The sequence below is a fragment of the Numida meleagris genome, chromosome 7 (assembly GCF_002078875.1).
Source record: "Numida meleagris isolate 19003 breed g44 Domestic line chromosome 7, NumMel1.0, whole genome shotgun sequence".
In the NCBI taxonomy this organism is placed as follows: Eukaryota; Metazoa; Chordata; class Aves; order Galliformes; family Numididae; genus Numida; species Numida meleagris.
In genome coordinates this window covers 7,752,189-7,773,988 of record NC_034415.1, presented here as the reverse complement: position 1 = coordinate 7,773,988, position 21,800 = coordinate 7,752,189, and the positions used below count along the sequence as shown (strand labels likewise).

Genomic DNA, 21,800 nt, shown 5'->3' with positions numbered 1-21,800 from the left:
TTTAACGTATTGCCCTTTTGTAGTGTTTTATATTGCTTTCTTGGAATGGTGCACTGGGGAAAATGGTCCAAGGCAAAAGCTACTTTTGTTTGAAGTTCTCTGCATTATGTATATGTCTTCTGTGAAGAACGTCCATGACATATCTGGGATGGCTGAGAAAGACAGACAGTTGTGTGGTTGGCGAATGGAATGACAAATATTCCTTTTAAGTCAGCATTTCATGTATTTAGTATTTTGTTTTCATATATTAAAGGGCACGCAAGCATGAGAGGACAGATAAGGAGGAATAAAAAAAGTCTTTGCTTGGAAGTAAAAAAAAAAAAACACCAACAAATAACCCACAGCCTTATTTAACATGTAGTCTTCTCTATGAAAACAAGAGTTTGTTGTGGTAATGTGTCTTTCCTTTTAAATGATGATTGTCAGAGTAATATTCTCTCCTAACTAATGTCATCACAATTGAATATGTGCTTGGATTAATTACGTGGTGGGTCTGAGAATCAGGGATGATCAGCGCTGTTGGATGGCACGTCTTTCTCTTAATAATGACGCATTTGAGCCCTGACCAAATCATTGGGAGCCCAACCAAAACATGCTCACTGGAGGACGTGGTGTCATGCGGTCAGCTGGGAAGTGCTGAGTTAGCGTGTCCGTGGCTGTTGGGATCCCTAACACAGCTGAATGTTTGCCTTCCACATGGCAAGGTGGGAATCCATCCGTCCTGCTCAGTCTGAGCTATCTCATAGACCAGGCTGAGCCGTTGCCAAATGCGCGGTGTGCCCTTCCTTCCCTTTGCTCTGCTGCCTCAGTTGTGATGGGCTCTTCCAGCAGCTCAGTGTATGATGTAGCTTAAGCTAACTGAAAAATCCTAGTCATGGTGTATTAGATTTGATAGCTCTCTGGAGTTTTAAACCTGGAACCCTGCTTTCCCCACACTTCTTTTTTCCGTGTCGTTTGAATTTCCCCTGTTGGTTTGATTTGTAGCTGACAGTGGTTCTCAGACTGAGCACAGCTTCTGGGTCATTTTTGTACTGCTTTCTTTGAAATGGTACATTTGGCTGGAGGAAAACTGCAGCGATAATTTCAAAATCTGTGTTCAGTCTGAGCTTCTAAATGTTGTCTTTTTTCCTACGACACAAAGCAAAGCTGGACTAAAAATAGGGAGCCATGAGCTTTACTGTAGCTATGATGGAGCGAATGTCACCCTGCGTGTTTTTAAGAGCAAGGTGAGAGAGATTTGATGGAGTTAAAAAGTTAGATAAAAGCTTTTTCAATTATAAAGCTGGTATTATCTATTCTATAGAAAGCTCCCTACCTTACTCTGAGACATGTATATAATAATATATTTATTTAAATTCTCATTATTAAATAGAACATGTAGTTCTATGATAGCTTTGCGAGCAGTCAGATACTTCAGCAATCTTTGGAGATAAAATCTTTTCTGATGTAGAGGAACCTTGGAAAGAGGAGGCTGCCATGGAAGAGCACTGTATGGAAGCAAGGAGTGAGAGGCTCCAGGTGTTTCCTGGACACGTATTTTGTATTGCCTATAAATAGCCTTCTGTGTTTACACTTTCTGATTCTTTGCAGAAAAAGCTGCTGATACACAGTGGAAAACTTTTGCACCCTATTCTGTTTAGAATCAGATGTGGCGTTATATAATACTTTTGGTGTTTTCCATCTTTTATCTTGACAGACATTTATATATAGGGCTGTTGATCTTTTCTCTCTGCTTAACCTCTCCATGAGAGCCTGCAACTCGCGTTTCTGTGACAGCAAATTCAATTTTCTACCTTGGCCTTGAGAAGGTGAAAGTGCTGGGAAGGCTCAGTGCTGGCATGTCCTGGCCAGCTGATGAGTGGGTGTTGCACTCAGTGAGGAAGCTAGTAGGGCTGAGTGAGAACAAATCCACCAAGTAGGCTGGCACATCAGGTGGATGTGTCTTCTGCATCATAAAGCAGGGGTCGTTGGTGTTGGTGGTACTTCTCCTTTCTTTTTTGACTTTCCTGCCTTGTTTATGTTTGTGGGCAATACAAATAAGTTTTGCAAAATAGTTTTGCCCTTAACTGTTTATTCCTTACTTTCCAACTGGGAGAATCATAGAATCATAGAATCATAGAATGGCTTGGGTTGAAAAGGACCTCAAAGATCATCGAGTCTCAACCCCCCTGCCAAGTGCAGGGTCACCAACCACTAGACCAGGCTGCCCAGAGAAAATGGCTTTGAGAAGCATGCAGTGTTCTTTGGGACTCATTTAATCCTCTGCCCGTGTTCTGCACTGCTTGGAAGTGATGATGCACACATTCTCTTAAACCTATATGGCATTATGTGTTAAAATAGAACTAGATGTAGAAAGAGGCTTCCTAAATTGCTTTTGACCTTCTAGAGTAGACTTCCCACGCTGAACAACCCCAAACTTGGGTGGATCTCATTTCTATGAGCCAAGTGATCTGATGCAGTGTAGGCTTTACTGAGGTAAAACCACAGATACCTGAGAGGCTACCACGTATTCCAGAAGGAACACCCTCTGAAAGCAGAAAACACAGAAATGTTGTTTGACTCATACCTATTACCTACACAGAAATATGGATGTGAGGCTTAAATGGCTCCATGTCAGAATGAATGCAGGGTGAGAGGGAAATGTAAGCTCAGAAGTAGCGAGAAGTGATTTGTATTTGCAGCGTTTTCTGATGCACGTTTGTGCATTTTTAAGACAAATTGTTTCATTTATATTTCCTTCGCTTTGTGGGTTATCAGCTGTACTTGGAGATGAAAGCTGCAAATACCCAACCGAAGCACGGAGTTAAGTCTGGGTGAGCCGAGGTCAACTAGCTAAGGAATCACACACTGAAAGTGTCTGAAGGAATGCGATGAAGCATGGTGCAGGCTACAGGAATGCCTGTCAGGAGCAGTAATGAGAACTGTCCTGCATTGCTTTCAGCAGTGTTCTCTCTGCTCTTGGTTTCAGGCTGCCATCAAGCAGGGAAGTGTGCAGCTGTATGCAGAATGCACTTCGCTAATCCCAGAGCAGATAAGCAGCTTTAAGAAGTTAAAAATTTTAACATATATCAGCTGTATATTGTAGGAGTTACAGAATTCTTGATAGCAGGATCGTTTTAATAATAGAGACTATATTTATAATAAGAGGGGAAAAAAACCTTTTTCATCAATGTAATAGCTGTAACTAGATTTCATAGAATTCGGTAGCCTGCACAATACAAAACCAATCTGGATTTCCTTTCAAACTGATTTTCACTGATTTAAATGAGGATATTTGATTTATAGCTTCCTTTTATGAACTGGCGAGAACTAAAAATAATCTCCCTGGTACTTGTCTTTTCTCTTCCATCTTTTATCTTCTTTTATACCCTATTATTTCTTCTTGTTCCTCTCCATCTTGCCATCCCTTCTTGCCTTCCTTTCTGTCCCTACAGCCTTAGTCTGCTTCCCCTCTCTGTTTCCCTCCCTCCGTGCTGCTCACTGCTGGTTGCTGCTCTGGCATGGTGGCAATCTGACAAAATTGGTTTTCCCGTTGTGCCGATGACAGCCTTCCCTAATCCCTCCTATGAAGTACTTGAGGGCGTTCATCCTCCAGTTGGAGCCCTTCCTTCACCTCAGGCAAGCACGCACGTAATGAAGTAACACAATTCATGTCTGCAGTTCTCTGCCGTACCTGGCTGCAGGATGCCTGCTTGTCACTGCTTCTGCGACTGCCAGTGTTTTCTTAGGTGCTCCCAAATGACAGTGTGTTTAATTGATGGTTACCCTTGAAAAGTACTGTGAGAAAGCACAGTTGACTCCTCCTTTGGAGGAGCTGGCTGTTAAACTTACCCGTTGAGCTTTGCTTAAATGTGGGATGGTTGCTGGGCTTTGATGTTGACCTTGCCATAGCTAACATAACTGAGCCGTAGCTGAACTGACTTTAGGTGCATGGAAGGTGCTTGTGTAGCTGTAAAAGCAAGTGCTCTCTCCTGGTGTTTTCTCAGTAATATCCTTTATGCAAAGGGATTAACATCTTTTTGTGCTTTGTTTTCACTTATCGTTATAGCTTTGTTTTATTCCTCCATGCCTGAGGGTTTGTACTGAGCTGTGCTCTCTGCGTCCTCTCCCGATGAAAGCAGCTGTTTTCATGTGTCTCGTGGTTATTCCTTGTTTCTGATGGAATGGGAACATCGATTTTCTACTTGGTTTGCTGATTGGCATGAATGTCAGAGGTGCCAAGAAGAGCAGAGTTGGTTTTCTTAGGATCGGCATATTGAAACAGATGCACTTCTGTTTTGTCGTGGAGAATGTACGTGTGAACAGAAACTTTGTTCACAGAAACCTAAGGGATTCAGAAAGAGATCCCTGTGAAGTGACAGCATTATCAATAAACTCAGATTACCACCCCACTGTAATCAGAGTAACTGGAATAAACTAATCATAAAATAAGGGATGGATATAAGCTCTGTTGACTGCTTCCAAGGAGAAGGAGCAGCTGAAATCTGCTTGTACCTGTGCAGTGGTTATATAAACTACTTGAGAAGTGTTCAGACACGCTGAGAAGTGGTATATAGAAAACACATATCATTTGAAACTGAGTTAGGATTATTTTAGTGCACTGTGCCGTCTTTGCACTGTCTGGTCTTTATTGTTATGACCCATATATGACCAGCTAAATGCTCTCTAATGTCAGTACCGTATTGACCTGAATGTTAGATGGCGCTGAATCTAAGGCAAATTTCATTTTCAAGCAATGGGAATGAACCAGAACAAAACGCAGAGGCAGAAATGGAGCTGCTTTTGATGATTCACGCACAGCCCCACAGGTCCCAATTACAGGCAGAGCTCCATAGCACGGCCCTCCCATTGCCACATGTGGCAGTCGCACTGCTGGCTCAGCCGGTGAGGGTGGGACTTCAGGGACTTCTGGGGCTTACGTTGAATTAAGGAATTGTAACCTGAAAGCACTGGTTTCGCTTGTGATACAGCTACAATCAGCACAGACTAGCTGGAGTGCCCATGTCTAACGCCCGTGCTGGGGGCTGAGCAGCCTGGGGGTCCTGCAGGGCACCAGCTGATGGGAGCCTGCCAGGAGGCCATGTGCTGGCTGCATGAGGGGGCCGGGGGGGGTGTCTGTCCCCTCTGCTCAGTGCCCTGGAGCACAGCAGGTTCCCTCTGAACAGCAGGGAGCGTGCGTGTGCTCTGGGGGCCCTGCTGGAGCAAGGATTAGACCAGACGGACCCAGAGGCGCATCCAGCCCCAGCGTTGGTGATTCTGTCATTCTCCTTCTTCCAGTATTTTTCTTCATGACTTTCAAAGACTTTCACTAATGAACTTAGGTATAGACAGCTAATTGTCAGCCTAGGGAGCGTGTGCTTGCAGTCAATTCTGGCCGTATGAAGTACTGTCAGGAGGTGAAAGCCCCTTCACGCTGCATTCCCTCTCCTTGTAGCAGGAGAAGATTTGAAGGAGCGGAAGCAGAGCTGTACCCCCTGTGTCAGCGTCTCTAAGTTGTTTATGTCTGGGATTCGTCTTGCAGCAAATTCCAGAGCTGTGTTCTCAGCGCGTGCCACCTGCAGTGACAATGGTTGCTCAGCAGAGACCTGGGTGGTTGTGGTTTCAGCAGCTGTCTTCAGGGTCTGATCCAGCCCAGAAGATCCAGTGAGGAAATGCGCATCGAGTGTTGTCCAAATTGTAGATGAATAGAACAATGTTTCTATGTATTATTTTAAGAAGCAGCAACGAAAAGAATCAAATCATGCAGATAATGATATATTGGCCTCGTAGATGCTTTCATTGTAGTACAACGCTGTGCCACCTCCATAGTCACTTCTGTGTTAGAAATGAAAGTGCTTGGCATACAGTAATTGCTTATTTGTTGCTATTATCACTCTAGATTTACAAATGAGGTACTCGATACTCCAAAATTAATATACACAATCCAGTATATCCACAATTGAATTAGGTTCTGAAGGCAGGAATGGGAATGAAAGCTCTGTGGTGGGATTTCTGCCCTGTCCATCTGGCTGGCCATCCTCTGCAGTGCTTAGTGTCCTGAGCCTGGAGCGAAGACTTCAAGGTATTACTGAAAGGTGATTTTCTGTTACATGCTCCCAACAAGCCCAGCACAGTGTTGTGTTCTGATATGAATGCTGAGGGATGCAGATTGCTGTCAACAAAACTATCCAGTTTTGGATTTCTTACATGAGGAATTCAAAAGATTAATCTGTAGTGGGTTTGTTGATCTCAGTAGTTCTGGAAGAGTGGTTCACAGAAGTACATGCCTCAGCATAATGAGGCACCTTCACTTAATGAAAACAGAAAGGCAGTGTTGTCATTAGCAAGTATTAAAATGAAAGATAGCAGGATCCAACTTGTAGCTTGAATGATGTAGCTGTCTTCAGGGAGAGGATCTGGGTAGCAACTGAATTTGGTGCTTTTTTGTATTGGGAACATTGCAGTTGACCACAGGTCTCGCTGAAGTTTTTCTGTCTGGGTTACTGGAAGAGCTCCAGAGTTCAAGAACACGAGGGGCAGATGTTTCCTTTTCTGAGAAGTACTATGCACATTTCAGCTACAGTCTTAAGCATTTTAAAATCTTTATTTGCATAGTGCTCCAAGACATTTCCTCCTTGTTGAAAACCAGAAACGCTGAACCAGATAAACCTACTTGACTTGAAAGTATTTGCTCTTTATATTAACATTTTGCCAACAGCGAGCTATGCAGATGCCAAAGGGAGCATGGGTTGGGAAGCCCAGTGTGTCCATGAACTGTCTTAGATGCAGAGTCACTCGTCTTATAAAGCAGAAGCAGTGATTACTTTAAAATCTTACGTGGACCAGTTGCATTGATCAAGTCATCTTGTAATTGCCAGAAGTAGGTTTAATTTCAGAATTTGTGAAACCACGCTGGAAGAGACACTGACAAGACAGGCATCTCCTTGGTCAGCGATGCTGCAGGAGAGAAATCTTCTAAGCACTAGTTTTATAGAAAGTTTACTTTTTAAAGCTGTCTTTTTAAACAGCAGCAGTGTTTTTCTTTCTTACCTTTCTTGTAGTGGAGATTTCAAGCCACTTAATAAAATTGAACTGAGTCTTGTAGCACTGTCAGTTGAGGTAGATAGGTAGGAGCCCAGGATCCATAAGCGTTGCTTTTCTGATTTTCTGTAAACATTTTCAACTCCATTTTTCACAGCCATCTGCTCTGGGTGCAGCTAAGTATTGTTTGTTAGAAGCAGGCTCACCTGCTTCTGGAAGTTATCCAGTGAATTGGTGGGGGAGTCAGGGCTATTTGAATTTCAAATCGCAGATTAATCACAAGAACACTTTCTCCAACCTTTACGAATGCAATTGCATCTCTAACAGAGGAGACTTTAAAAAAAGCCTGATCTGAGAATTAACGAGCCAGAAGGAACGTGGACAAAAGTAACTTGCTACACGGACAAGTTTGTGAATCACATTTCTCCTTTTCTTTTCATGAGGTAATGCCTATGCACTTTTCTGAGAAAAATGGTGAACTAATGGTGAGTAACCTGGATAGCATGTCACCTGCTCTAACAGGGCTTCAGATCCTCTGCAGGGATCAGCCGTCTGAAGCAACAGCTATTAAAGGCAAGAGGAAACTAAAGACATAGTGCACTTTAACAAAAGGATGCTTGGTATCTTGCCTAAGAACGTGTGACAAAAGTAAAGCTCCAAATAGAACAAAATCAAAGTTGAAATGCTGTCATGCCTGCAGATAGATGCGGATGGCCCTTCATGCCAACCATACATGATGTGGATAAAAATGACCCCAAAGCCATCTGCTTGTGTGCAGAGCTCCTCGTCTCTGGTGGGAGATGGGGGAGCTTTCAAGATAAGTGTTCGAGGGGAGCTCAGACTTCACGGCTTGCTGTGCCAGTGGCAGTGATTTGAGCCTGGCATATTCAAAAATTGATCTCTTGCCCAGTAGCACAGGCAGCGTTTTTCTTTTGACAACGTCTTTCAGAAAGGATATGGCAGAGAAAGGGGAATAAATTATGTATCGGTGTACAGCAGAGAGGGAGGCTGTATAGAGCAGAGGAAGGGAAATAAAACACAAAGATAGTAAAGGTCACAGATCTTCTCCCTTTTGGAGAATGAGTGAGCGTATGCAGAATTGGTATTTTGTAGCTGATCTAATATGCTGTGATTTTTACGGAAAAAATATCCTCAAGTCTGTGGCAGATCGATGGCTCGGCCCTGTTAAAATCTGAGCTGTTTCTGAGAAGGCTGCCCCAGCACTTCCCTGCTGTAGCCAGGTAGAGAAGAACAGCTGTATTGTGTGCTGATGAGAGAAGAGAGGCTGACCCTGATTCGGTGCTAGGCACGAGCCACCAGAAGCAGAGTTGTGCTTGGGCTGGAGCTGGGTCCACCAGGACTGCTGGGTCATTCTGCTTGCAGAGAGCGCTTCTGCCTGAGCAGCAATAAATACAGCTGGTAGTGAGAGCAGATTTGCAAAGCTTAGTTGACCCGTGTATTTACTGAACTAACCTAAGCGCTATGTTCACGACACGTGTCCTTTTTCTCAGTTTGCTTCTCTGTTAATAAGAAATCTGAGTGTTTTGTGCTCTCTGCTGAATAAAAGCTGCTGATGATAGAAAGCAAATCTATTTATAGGAAAGAGCTGAGCTACAAGGTGTGTATTACAAAAAAGCTACAGAAGAACTGAGCATGAGCCAAGCCTCTTCTACTCAGAAGTTTTAAAAGGAAGAGCTCTTGGTTGTTGTTTTCTTTTTCCCCAGGCACTTGTTGGTAGAGAACATGAGATTTTGTAGGGTCGCACATCTACTTGGAGGGCTGTAGTGTGCATGGAGGATGATGAGAGGAGAGGGGTTGGTGATGTGCGTACACAGGCACAACGAAATGTTAGGTTTCATTGAAAGCAGGGGCTTGGGAGGATGTCATTAATGAGAAGGGCCAAAGCTACGTGCCAGGAGCGTGGCTCATTTCGAACCCATGTTGACTGACCTCTTTGGTGGTGTGTTGTATTTACTGCCTATTTGTGGTGGTGGTTGAGAGAATTTATTTCCTTTCTTTCCTTGAGGCTCTGTGTATTTTTAGCCAGTGAGGAGATGAAGCACTGGTGGGACAATTTGCTGAAAAACTGCTGTATGCCACCTCAGCAGAGATGCAGACCTTATAACTGAGTCCTTCCAGGTGAGCTTGTGCTGACCCTGTGGCACATACAGATGATAGTGTTTTCATGTGTGATACGATCGGACCAAACTGGAAGGGGGTTTTCTCAGATGGGGGATGGGCCTTTGGAAGGTAGGAAGAGCAGGATAAAATTCTCCAGTTGTATGTGTAATGACGTGGTCTTGGTGGCACACAGGTCTGTGGGTTTGGCTTCTTCTTCCCAGGATACCTACCTTGCTGTATGCAGAAGGAATAGTACTTAGCTATGTTTTTTTCTTTTCTTTTTTTCCCCTTGCTGTGTTTCATGGTGTAACCCCGTGCCTTACAGTAAACGGTTCAGATCAGAATTTGAGGATGAAGTTATTATTTCCCTCTTTGGCACTTCTGTAGGACTCAGCCCTACAGTACTTCTGAGCTTCAGATATTAATTGATTTTCACAACACCCTACTGAGACAGGGAATTATTATTAACCAGAGAAATGGAGCACAAGGAGATTGAGGTCAGAAGTACTGCTCAGCTTGAGTGCCAGGTCTGAGACACCCGTGACCTGATTTATTACTCTTCTTAGTACTCGCAGAAAACTTCTGAAGCAAAACTCCTCCTTCCTTTGGTTGCATCCGCGAGTAACTGTGCATTTCTCCGTACTGAGCCCACAGCTGTAGTGTAGGCAGCTGTGCAACGAGGAGAACTCAGCCGACTGCTTGTGGCGTTTTTGTGGAAGTGGCGTGCCTGTTTCCACGTGAGAACCTATGGGCAGAAGCGGGGAAATGCTCTGCATCTCAGCAGCCAGCATGGAGATGCCGTGCCCTGAGAGATTTTCCTTTCTTGGCTGCGCTCTGCTGGCTCGCTCCGTGCTCACTCTCCAGTCCTTGCACCAAAGGAAGCGAGGCAGGAGCAGCAGGCAGGAGCATCACCAAAATTACCAGGACGGGTATCCTCAGGGCAATACATGAGCAGGAGTGTCTGTAACATTCTTAATTAAAACATAATTCCGGATGTGCCTGCGCAAAGATTACCCTTTCTTTCTTTCTTCTGAGTAGCCTTCCTTTTCTTTTAACATTTACTTTAATGGAAATAGTTCCCACTTGTTGTTTTCTTTTTTTTTTTTTCTTCCTCTGTATTTCTATTTCAATCTGCCCTCTGGCATCCTGCATCCACATTCAGCAGCGCCTTAATAGTTCGAAACGACAGCAGTGTCAGCGCGCGGGTACGGTCGCTTGGCAGTTGCAGAAGTTCGACTGCTTCAGAGTGTGACAACTCAAAGTAGAGAGCTCATTCAGTAGGATGTCAGCTGTCACAGAGTTGACATATGAAGATAATTCTTTTCCTCAGTAGAATATTGTTTCTCTGAGTTGGCAGCGCAAAAATGATTATTAGAAGCGAGGAAGATCATTAGAACTCTTCGTGCTTTGATAGCCATCTCGCCTGATCTTTTTTTCATAAGGAATTAACTAATCATGACTTTCAGAAGAGCAAAAATCCTCTGAGAACCTGAATTAAGGTAAGGGTAAACTCATCTGCTGTGGTACTGCCGAGAGCAGGCCTGTGAACGAATAGGCTGTATAGGAAATGGTGGAGACTTGGGCAAATTTTTATAGATTTTTATACATATAAAGGAATTTTCTACACTGATCTTGTCTCTGGACTTATCTCTTGGTTTTCTTAAATTGTAGGTTTAAAGTGTTTCGGGTGGGTGTTGTCTGTAGGGAGTACATTAATTGTCTTTTATTTTAACTGTTGTTTTTGGTGTGTTTAATTATTTCCCTCCAGCTTTTTAGAAGCATCTGTACTCGCTGCTGGATGCAGCTTCTGTCTCTGACTCCTTTCACATCACTAGAAGTGAATGTGTGTTGGGGCCTTTACACCCATGTTTCATGGGCCTGCCTTGGGCATCTACCCTGCCAGCTTTTATTTTGTGTATTTGTATGAGGAAAGGTGACTTCATAATGAGGGTACAAGGAGAAAATAGAAGGGCATATGGAAGGGTGACTTGCTTACTGATGGTGAGAAAAAGAGAAGATGCCGAACCAACGGACCAGTTCTTTGTCTTTCATATTTTGATGGGAGTTTTCACAGTAGCTTTCACTCTTCACACTGTGCCTGTCAGTGGGATTGCTCCTACTGAAGCATTTTCAGCATCAGTCTGCTTTCAGGCTGGACTTTGGGGATGCAGATAAGAGAGCACTAAGAATGCTGGTCAGAGAACTGCTTATGGTGAAACATTAATTCTTACTTGTGTCATTGCATGTGATTTTGGCTGCACGGTTAGTTTCACTCACTAACAGTGGCGTGATGCTTAGAGATCCTGAAGGTGCTGATGGTAACCCAGGGAAAGCCCAAAAGCACGTTTGTTTTCCCCAGCAGTCCCAGCAAGTGTAATAAAAACTGCACCTCTCTGCAAGCTTTCCTTTCCTCAGCACATCACAACACGCCTGGTGTTTTGCAAAATACAGATTGCATCATTGCCTTGTACTCAAGATGTTGTCGAGCCAAGGGAAAGCAACAGCTGAGATCACTAAGATTTAGGACAACATAAACGAAGCATTCACGGGAGCGAAGATTCGTAGGAGACATGGACTTGAGGGGAAGTTGGAGAGGAGGAAGAGGAAGGCTGCGGAGGAAGGAGCATTCCTGGGCAGCACGGTGTGGGATTAGGGATGCCCCAACCCTGGCAGATTAGCTGGCTGCTGACTGCAGCAGGTTTAGAGCTTGTTTCTGTAGAGCGCTGGATTACAAACTGCAGTCTGAGGGTTTAGAAGCTTCTGTGTAGCAAAAGGATGTATTTCCTTTTCAAGGTAAAAGCGCTCACAAAAGATTTATTTTCTAAGTCGCGCGTGAGGACTCTGTTGGCTTTCCTTGTGGGATTACAAAGGTAATAGAGAAGAGCAGTGTTGGGTATTTACCGCTGTAATGGTGCTATCTTCCACCGCGAGTAGCTGGAACCTGAAGATAATGGATGAGCTGCTGTGGCTCCGACGCTTTGGTGCCATGTCCTCGTACACACAGCTCTTATCACACAAAAATACGGTGTTGTAAGCAATTACTTTTTTATCTAAAGAGGCGGGTACGTCTCGGGAGCAGTTCAGCTCCAAGCATGGGCATTTGGTGTTGCTTCAGATGCCTTTGGATATGCAGCTCATCCATATGGAGCTTGTGCAGCGCTTACAGAGCCTCCTACCCCTGCAGCACAGCTGCTGATGAGCCAGGGGTATCGCAGGGCTTCTGGTGTGGCATTGTCAGCCGTGGTTGAGCACCTGAGCTTCTCCCTGGTGCTGGTCCATGTAGAAATGAGATGAAATTCTGTTGAGGATGTTCTACAAGCAAGGAAGATCCGGGACTTACCCGAAACTACAACATTTTCTCATGCTTATGGTTTTGTTCTCTTAAAGACCACTTACTGGTTAACTTTGAATGTTTCTCAGGAATGGTTCTAAATGGCAATTAACACGGTTCTTATGGTAGATTGATATACATTTAAAATGAATACCTTTGAGCTTTCGAAAGAGAGACGGTCTCGTTTTCTTTTTTCACTCGTAGGGAAATCAGTAAGCATATGTTCCGTAGGAAAAAATGCATCTGCAATTAAATAACCAGTCATTTTCTCTGCCTTCTGGAGTTGAACTGTAAGCCTGAAGGACAGAAAACATGCCACGCTGCTCTTGTTAAACTGTCAAATTATTACTGTGTTTCAGACTAGAGGCTTTTTGGTTTCTTCTCAAAGCATTTTTGGAGCATGAGTCAGTAAAGCAGTTATCTAATGTAACCACGCTGGCTGCATATAGAATTTTATAAGCTGTACGTTTAATGACACCGTTACGAGGCTAATTTTTGGGGATTTTTCTCTCCTTTTTACAGGATTCTGCTCAGGAGAATGTCATTACACGAGATATTCATCGTACGTTTCCAGCACACGATTATTTCAAAGATACAGAAGGAGACGGTCAGGAATCTCTATACAAGATCTGCAAGGTACAGTCAGTACTCTGAATTTTAAAGCGTTCCATATCGTGCTGTGACTGTATTTTGCCCAGCTAACCCTGTTCTGATCCAAATAATCAATACGATTGTTGAGTTTTGCCTTTTGCGTATGCTAAGATGCATGTGAGAAGAGTTGAGTATTACCAGTGGGCAGTGTGGTATCCAGGGCTGTTCCCATAGGGGCGTGGAGGAGCAGAGCTTTTGTCTCCCTGCTGGTAGGGAGTGGTTTGGAGGATGAGGAATCCTCAGAGCAGTCTCTGCAGTGAGGCTGAGCAGGAACGTCTCTAAGGTAATTATGGAGAGAACTAGTTAGCTGACCTTTCCACAAGCGGTGTGCACGGAGAACTTTTCACTCGTAACGTTCAGGTCACTCTCTGATCCAGGAAAAGCCTAATACTTCTCTTCCAGTTCACACATAGGGAAGGTGAGGTACTAGGGGAGCAGATTTGGCTGGGCTCTGCAGGCAGGCTTGCTGCTCAGGAGAGATGCAGAAGGAATGAGATTGCCGCTGGCCAGGCAATTCTCTTGCTGTCAGTTACAGATTGCATTGTGTTTCTGGCAGTCGGTTTTCATTCTACATTCTTTCCTACATATAGAAAAAAGGGTCGGCTCGGACAGAGCCATTCCTACTGCTCTTCTTTCTCCTTATTGCTCTGTTTCCTCCTGCAGCTGACGTACAGACAGGAGTGATGGAGTTGTCATAATGAGCAGACAAGTGTCCTGCCTTTGGGGTATACTGATACATATTCCCCCTCTCCAGATAAATGTGGTGGTGATGCAGTCTGCTATTCAAACACTAAATGGACAATGGTTAAAAAACACCTGCCTAGGTTATTAAAATTGATGTTGACGGTCCGAAATAATTCGCGTTAACAATTTTCTTTAAGAAAAAGAAGGGAATGGAGCAGGGAGGATGTTGGACCGATTACACTGATTTCTCGCTGATCTTGGAGGGCTTTGAAAAGAGTAACTGCAGTGATGTGGGTAATTATGGGCTTGTCAGTGTGATATCAGTTAAGTGAAAAATGATGGAACGGCATTCAGCTTATCAGGAATTAAATGTGAGAAGTATATTATAATGAATGCCTGTGAGTTTATTGAAAATAGATCTTGACAGGCTAAGATAAGAAAGGGAAATACAGTTTTCTTTGGTGAAAGCAATTTTATCACAATTTTGTAGAACCGATGCTATACAAAAGAAACACATATATAAATGCCGGGCAAGTTACAGCGTGAATAAAATGCACATTTAAGAATTAAAACTGACTCGCTAACAGGTTTCTAAACGTAGCTGTATTGAGTGAAATGCATTTCAAACAAGGTGTCATGAAGATCAGTTGTTTATTTGATGTGCTCCCGTTACTCATCGGAAAGAAAACAAAAATCATTTCTCATACGGATTTGTAGGTGACACCGAGAAGGGAATTGTAAGTAATGAAGGATGTATAAATAGATGAAGCTTAGGTAGGAGCAGAATGGCTTGAGCAGCTCAATGTTTTGTAGTTGCTGCAGCTGCTTTTGATTACCGTGCCCAGAATGAAACAACTAAATTCTAAATTCAGAGGGGCAGAGGTTTCAGTCCTTCCTGGGCTGCCTGCAGCAAAAGTGAAGGGCTGTGCTCACCTCCGTCGGCCGGGAGCTTTCCCTGCTCTCCCCATCTCTGCTTCTCCTGCTCAGAAAGGAGCTGCAAATGCAGGTGGTGGTTCTCTCCTTCCTCAGTTTTCTGACTAGTAAGGGACTAGATCAGAGCCCATCAGCATGCAGATCAGTTTGAGGGCTGCATTTCCCTTGGAACGTTCTGTGTGTTCCTGTGGTTGAATTCTCTGCCATTTCGCCACTTTGTTCTGATACAGGCTCTGCGTGACATCTTTGCAGCCAGCTTTCAGTTTACTACTCCGAGCAGCTTCATGCCATCACCAGACTTTGTTACTGTGCTATTTTTATGTGTATCTATATGGTTTGTGCATATTTCCCATAGCTTCAGCTCTAAGACATCTTCCTGTGAGGTTCTCCGAGCGACTTGGCCTTCATTCTGTGGGTGAAAACGGACTGTTTGTTCCTTCCTTTTATTCCCTATCCTCTAATCAGTTGTTTGAGCCTTCTTCTGTGGCAGCTTAATTCCCTAAAAGTGTTTGGGAAGGGGTCTTGTTGGATGTCTTTCCAAAATCCTCGAGGGCTGTGCTGACTGCTTCATGCTTTTGTGTGCTCACTGGTTCCTCCGAAGAAGGATTTGTGAAGCGTTGCTTCCCGGTATAACAGCCATACTGAATCTTTGGCATTGAATTATTCATAAGTATTCTGCTTTTATTCTTCTTCTTGCCAGTATGGAGATGAGACCTAACTGCTCTTTGTTTCCAGGCAGCCCTTTATCCTTCGTCCTTGCACTTTGTTGGGTGGTGATAGAGCTCTGTTCTATGGCTGTGTCTGACTAGACCTTGTGTTTATTATAGCCTTGGTCATTTGTAAAGGAACAATGTTAAAATCTAATGAATTTGCTGATGAATTTGTCATTCTAATGACTGCTTTAGATCACTATCACAACTTTGAACAGCGGTGCTGTGTGCTCGTGCCCTCCCTTTGAAGTGGAAACAAGATATTTAAAGAGTGGGATTATTGAATGAGGCCAGAAGGGGTCTTTCCTCAAGCGGGAGGGTAGGAAGCTGGAGAGCTTTTCCTCTGTGCCCCACTGAAACGAGAGATGATCTGAGCTGTCAGATAAAAAGGAAAACCATTAAAAGCTCACTGCCTCATTTTAAGGTCGGTCAGTTCTAGTTCCATCCCTTAAGTCTCTTCTTCAGAACAGTAGGAAGTCAGGGAAGATGGAAACTTGTTCGATTTCCGAACATGTATGTGACAAAGTAAAGTGCCTAAAAATAAACTTTAAGGCTGACAGTGGTGATAAGGAACGAAAAGAGTTCCAGATTTGGGATTTCACTCGAGGACACCACATAAACTAGAGTAGTTCATCTATGGGAAATATTTATGCTTCTTGCAGACTTTCTCTTAAAATACTCTGAAAATTCAAGCTTTATCTAAAGAGTTCTCAGTGTTACAGAGCGTAACAGAATAGTACTCTCGACCTACTTCCATGCTTGCACATGTAGTTAACAGCTCCGTGCTCCAGGGAATCGAGGCGTGTGACAGAAATAGTTCTCCCGACTGTTTGGAGCGTACACGGTGCACGATTAAATGGGAGATGTGTTTTCTCTAATTTTCTGATTACTGTAGCTCTTCTTTGACAAGCAGCCGCTGTGGTGTTAATGGAAGAAACCGAATTCGTTGCAGTGAGCTCAGTTTATCAGGGTTAGTAACGTTATGGGGCGGACTGAAAAAAACAGACCCAGCATTTCCCTGCTTTTGTGAAAGCGGATGAATGATTTTTCAGTGAAAAAGGCTCAACGGAAGGCTGTGAATCACCTGGATCATGATGTGTGTTGTTACCGAATACTTGTCTCCTTGGTTTATCGGATTTGTTGCTTTTTCCTCATCCCGGTCATACTGGCCTGGAAGTGCAGAGCGCAGTATCACTGTGCTTGCTGGCTTCCTGCAAAATGACCCACGATTTCAGCAGCTGTCCCAGTGTCTGCTTGGTGGCACCCAGATTAGCAGAGGGAATTATACGCTGTTTTTCTAGCAGAGCTAACGCTGAATGGCATCCGATATGATTTTTTTTTTTTTGGCTTTCTTTACGATGTAACTGAAATATGAATGTGTCTTTGAGTTTTGCGACCAGTAGCTTCTCTATTGTTCCAAGCCATGAGGGATGGGTGACTCCTGGGCTCATCCTCCAGGAAGGCAGAACTGCTGCTGAACGCTGTCCTGTAAACGGGCTGTCTGTCCTTTGTCCTTTCATTAAGAACATTCACTTCTTTGCAGTGCCTTCCTTCCGATGATGCCCTGTTGGCAGCATGCACGCATTCTTCCACGCTTCTCAATCCTTTTTTAGTTACTCCTCAAGTTTACTAATGGGTAGTTTCAGTATATAGCCACTTTGGTTTAATTACTTGTCAAAGGGCAGATCTCTTTCTTTCCTGTAGCAGTCTATTGTATTTTAGAATATACATAGGAGCATAAGCAGACTCAGTTAGGAATTATTTTTCATCTATTTTCAGTTGTTTATTTTCTTCACTCCTGGACTGAAGAGCAATTTTAGTAAATATTGTTGTCTTGTTTCATGCAAAGCATTTTTAATGTTATCTTGTCTTCTTCGATTTACATCGGTTCCTTCTCTGTGCATCTGTGTTCAGCAAGGAAGCAGCAGTACTGTTCTTGCAGATGGATTTTCTGCTTAGATGTGCTGGTAAAAAAGTCGGGATTTCGAATATCAAATGCTGGAAACTGAGCAAAGACTTTTCTGTTTTAGGGGCCTGCCTGAAAGAACACAAGCACTTCTCCATTCTTTGGGCCCTTACTGGGGCTATGGTTCCGGGCTGGTATGGTGCATGTACACCTGCCTCTCTGGGGGTTGTGCAGTAAATGAGTAAACGCAGTCTTCAGTGAACACGGAAATTCCTGGTAGGATGCAATGCATCCCAAATGCTGCAGTCACAGACTAATGTCATTGCTTTCAGACTGTTAGCCTTGTAATAAATTCAGGCACGGAGTTTTAAACTCTCCTTTTAGGTGTGGGCACTTTAAAGTATACTATCACCAATATTACTTGGCGAGCAAGCATGTCATAAAATACCTTGCAGCTTGAGAAGTCTGCCTCCAGGTCTGGGTGTTTTCTTGAGACACCTCATTCTTCAGAAGTCTGCACAAGTCTTTAGCCCTTCAGCACAGAGCAGTTTCTGTATCAAACACGGAGTAGATTCCCGAGATCATTTTGGTAGTGACACAGAGGTAAGTAGTGAGAGCTCACCAGGCTTGTAAGTCTAAAAATCGTCCATTCCTTTTTCATTTTCTTCTTTCCTGGAGTCAAGAAGCTGGATACCTAGTATGGCTGCTGAGCAGCTTGCCAGAGTGCCTGTCGCTTTTTTGGAGAAGTGAGAGTTTCCTGTGCCAGAAGACATTACTACTGACAAGAGAGAGCGTTCTTGCAGATGAGAGATGGGGATGTGTAGTGCCTCTGCTCGTACCTTTCCCACTGCATTGCTGGGAAGTGTGCGGAAGCTCTGGCAGATAATGAGAAAGATCTTCTTATGAGGCAAACACTATAGAAATATTTTTTCATGGAGTCTGTTTAATTTCTAATTAATTGCAATTAATGCAGTTGAGGCAAATTGGCCGTGTGATTGTAAGCTGCTTACTAGTTAGCATTTTGTGTTTTGTTGTTTCAAGTCCATTGGAACCTTCAGCAAGTACAGGCAATCATTTTCATGCTTGTGAGGATGCAAAGTGGCAAAGAGTTTGGTCTGGAATTCAAGACGAAGCTTTGTAAACTTCCTCTTTTCAAACTATTGGGATTCACACACAGCAGTTGCAGAAATCCAAAGCCTGAGTTACTGCATTCCAATAAGAGACCTTCCCATTTGTGTTTTTCAATGGTACTGACCATTGGAATGGAACTTAGCATGTGAATTATAGTATCTACAGAAGACCGGTCCGTTTCTGGATTCTTCATTCCCTTCCCAGATATACAGGTGGTTCCCTACTGCTCATTTATTTCATGAGACTCCTTCGCTTTCAAACAATCTGTTTGCTAACGATGTGCTTAATAACTGCACAGTTCTCTGCAGAAGGCAGATAACTATTGAAAAGATGATTTAATTCTGTAATAAGGTCTTCGTTAAGTTAAAGGGAATTAAAGATGGCCTTTCTTCGTTAAGTTAAAGGGAATTAAAGATGGCCTTAAGTCAGAATCGGAATATTTATTAAATCTAAACTGTGAGAAAGGGAGTATTTAAAATCTCAGTTAATTGAAGTGTTGCGATTGGAGGTTCCTGAAGAGCTTGAAATGATAACAACTGTAAGTTTACAGCATTGTCACAAGTTATCATGGGAAAAATACCATTCCCTTGAAACTGCAAGAAACAGTGACTTCAGTGGAAATAGGAGATTTGGGATTTTGCTTTGTTTTGGTATTTCATGTGGAAAATCAAAGTTAATGCTTCTAAGTCCCTTAAAGGATAAATCTTAAATAATTCATCTTAGATCTTTTCTTAATTACGTAATATTATTGTGGTGTCTGTAGGCAGCATCCTTATCTTTGAGAGTATTTTGGTTAATTACATCATATTTCAGCTATATCGAGTCCCAAAGGTTACTTAACTAAAAATATATATATAATTGAAAATGTAATATGCATGCAGCTCAAAAATGTGTTTGCTTTGGGCAAATGAAATAAAATCATGTTGGTTCTACAGACTTGGTTTAAAAAAATAATTTTTTGCCCATATCATGTAGCTTTTTCTTAGTGTCTTTTTCAGTTTTGTCTTAATTCCTGTCCTGAACTGAAGATGATAGCTACGTATCTGGTCACAGCTGCTTGTGTGGATCGAGTTGTGGGGAGGGGCCCGGTAGAAATCAATTAACAACAACAGTAAACGCAGCAAATAATAAGCAAAAGCAACATCCTCCCCCTCCAAACCCAAGCAGGTCAAGTTGAGTTGGTTTTGTTCTTTTTGTTTTTAAATATAATTCGTGGTTTCTTCTAAGATTGGTTAAAGTTGACTTCATTTTTCTGGGCCAGTCAGGTATTTTTCTCTTACGTCCTACACGTACATCTGTGTCCACTAATTAATTTGTTTTTGCTACTTTGTTTTACCAAGTTATCCAAAACTACTGAAGGATTGCCTCTTTTTCCTCTTTTTACAAATGTTTTGTATTTGTCATCTGTTCTTCCAATTCAGTCCGCCAATTAGTGGTTTACCAGCTTACATTTATTTTCCTTCGAAACTTTTTGTGTCGACACTGTCTGTTCTTAATCCACGTTCGGTATTTTTGTTCATTTTGATTTATAATCTCTTTTTCTGATACTCGGTTGGAGACAGACCCTTCAACACATTCCCTGCAGGAAGTCATTCCAGCAGAGTGACAGCCTCTGTGATTGTTCTGCAATAACACAGACAGTTCCTGTGGATATTGTGCTGGAGTTTAAACACAACTTTTGTACCTCCATCATATATTTTCCAAGTATAAGCTCTGCCTTCTTGCTCTGGATATGTTTGAAAATGAATTTATTACTACTTCTTTTGTACTTGGGAAGTTGATCATGAGAAAGTTCCTTGGTCTTCTTTCATATTTGTGTTTAAAATGCAGAGTGCTGTTGTTGGAGTTGGTTCTTGTTTTTGCTCTCCACGTTTTCCATCTTTTGCCAGAATTTCAACTTGTTTCACAGTCTCAAAGGCATATGTTTGCATTTCTGATAGTTTCCTTTACCTTCGTTTTTATCCTTGCCAGTTTTGGAAGCAGTTTATATCGTGTCTTCAAGTTCGTTTGGATTAAGTCAATGCTCTTTTTAGCAACTTTATTAGCTGTTATGCTAATATTGCCTCTCACAACAGAGGGAGCCTTCACGAAGGTTGATCATTTAGTTCTTAGCCTACGTGTTTTTGTTGCTGTTGTTAATTAAAAATGTTTTTGTATAATAATATAATTCTGTATAATTTGTATAATGCTTTCTTGATAAGAAAGTATTAATCACGTGTATTATTTATAATTTCGTGTACCTGGAGCTGGCCTTTCAAGAGCAAAAATAATACATCTTTTAGGACTGCCACGCAATTATAATAAACTGATAGGTTTGGGGAACAAAGTGATAAAGACTGTTTATTGTTTATCATTAACAGGTGATGGTTTTAAGTAGTCATGTGCAATATTAATTTAAGCATAGAAAGTAATTTCTGTTAATTTGGTGCTCAGTAGCTGAGGAGTAGTTGTACATTCGCTTCTTCTCCGTCACCATCCTTACTTATGATGGAAAGTTTTGTGCTTACTGCTGTACTTCTGCAGTTACTTTGTGTATTTTACAGCTAGAACTGCTCAAAGCATCAGGTAGTGGCTCCTTGATTTTTCTTTTCAGTGATGTACGTGACCAGTCTTCTTGTAGTTACTTGACCAGTGAAAATGAGCAGTGGTCTGGGATCATGGTCACCTCTATTACCACTGCTAAGGAACAGCGAGCAGTACAGGCCAAGGGACGGCTTCTCTTTTCACAAAGCTGCAGATGTTTTGGGAAACGTGTGGAAGGGTTGTTTCTAAACAGCGAGCTTTAAAGGAATACTCACGTTATGTTCCCAATGAAAATCTGCCCTTCTGGGGTCACTACCAACTTCCTTAGAAATATTTGTTTCTCAGTCTGCCAGTCAGAATGGAAAAGGGAAGGTGGTTTTAAGACTTGACATGCATTTTGGCTTCCATTTCAATGCTTCTGGCAGAAGTTATTGGCAATTATGTTCATGCTCCTGGCTTAAAACGAGCCAAATGTCGTTTTGAGACAAAGAACTGGCTGAAGGCATTGTGAGGAGGACTCTCAACTGTTTTATAATGGTCTTGGGAATCTGGATGGGTCCTAGTTGACTGGAGCTGGCAAATGTTGTCCCGGTTTTGAGGAAGGGCAAGAATGAAGACCCTGGTAATTACAGGCCTGTGAGTCTCACTTCAGTGCCTGGTAAAATGATGGATCCAGTGCTTTTTCTGCAAAGGGAAGGTTTGCTCTAGAGGTGGAGCCTGCGTGCGGGGCTGGAATGCACACGGGTACGTTTGCAGAGGATACAGACTGAGGAGGAGCTGTGGGCTTGTT

General features: G+C 42.8%; 1 protein-coding gene across 6 annotated transcripts in view; it reads left to right on the top strand.

Annotated features, from left to right (window-relative positions):
* Positions 1 to 21,800, top strand: part of RABGAP1L (RAB GTPase activating protein 1 like) — a 208,717-nt gene that overhangs the window by 96,117 nt on the left and 90,800 nt on the right. For all 6 annotated transcript variants that reach the window (XM_021404053.1, XM_021404052.1, XM_021404048.1 and 3 more), the window contains exon 14: positions 12,995 to 13,108. In XM_021404053.1, coding sequence (XP_021259728.1) covers positions 12,995 to 13,108 — 114 coding nt within the window. The remainder of the gene's footprint in view (positions 1 to 12,994; positions 13,109 to 21,800) is intronic.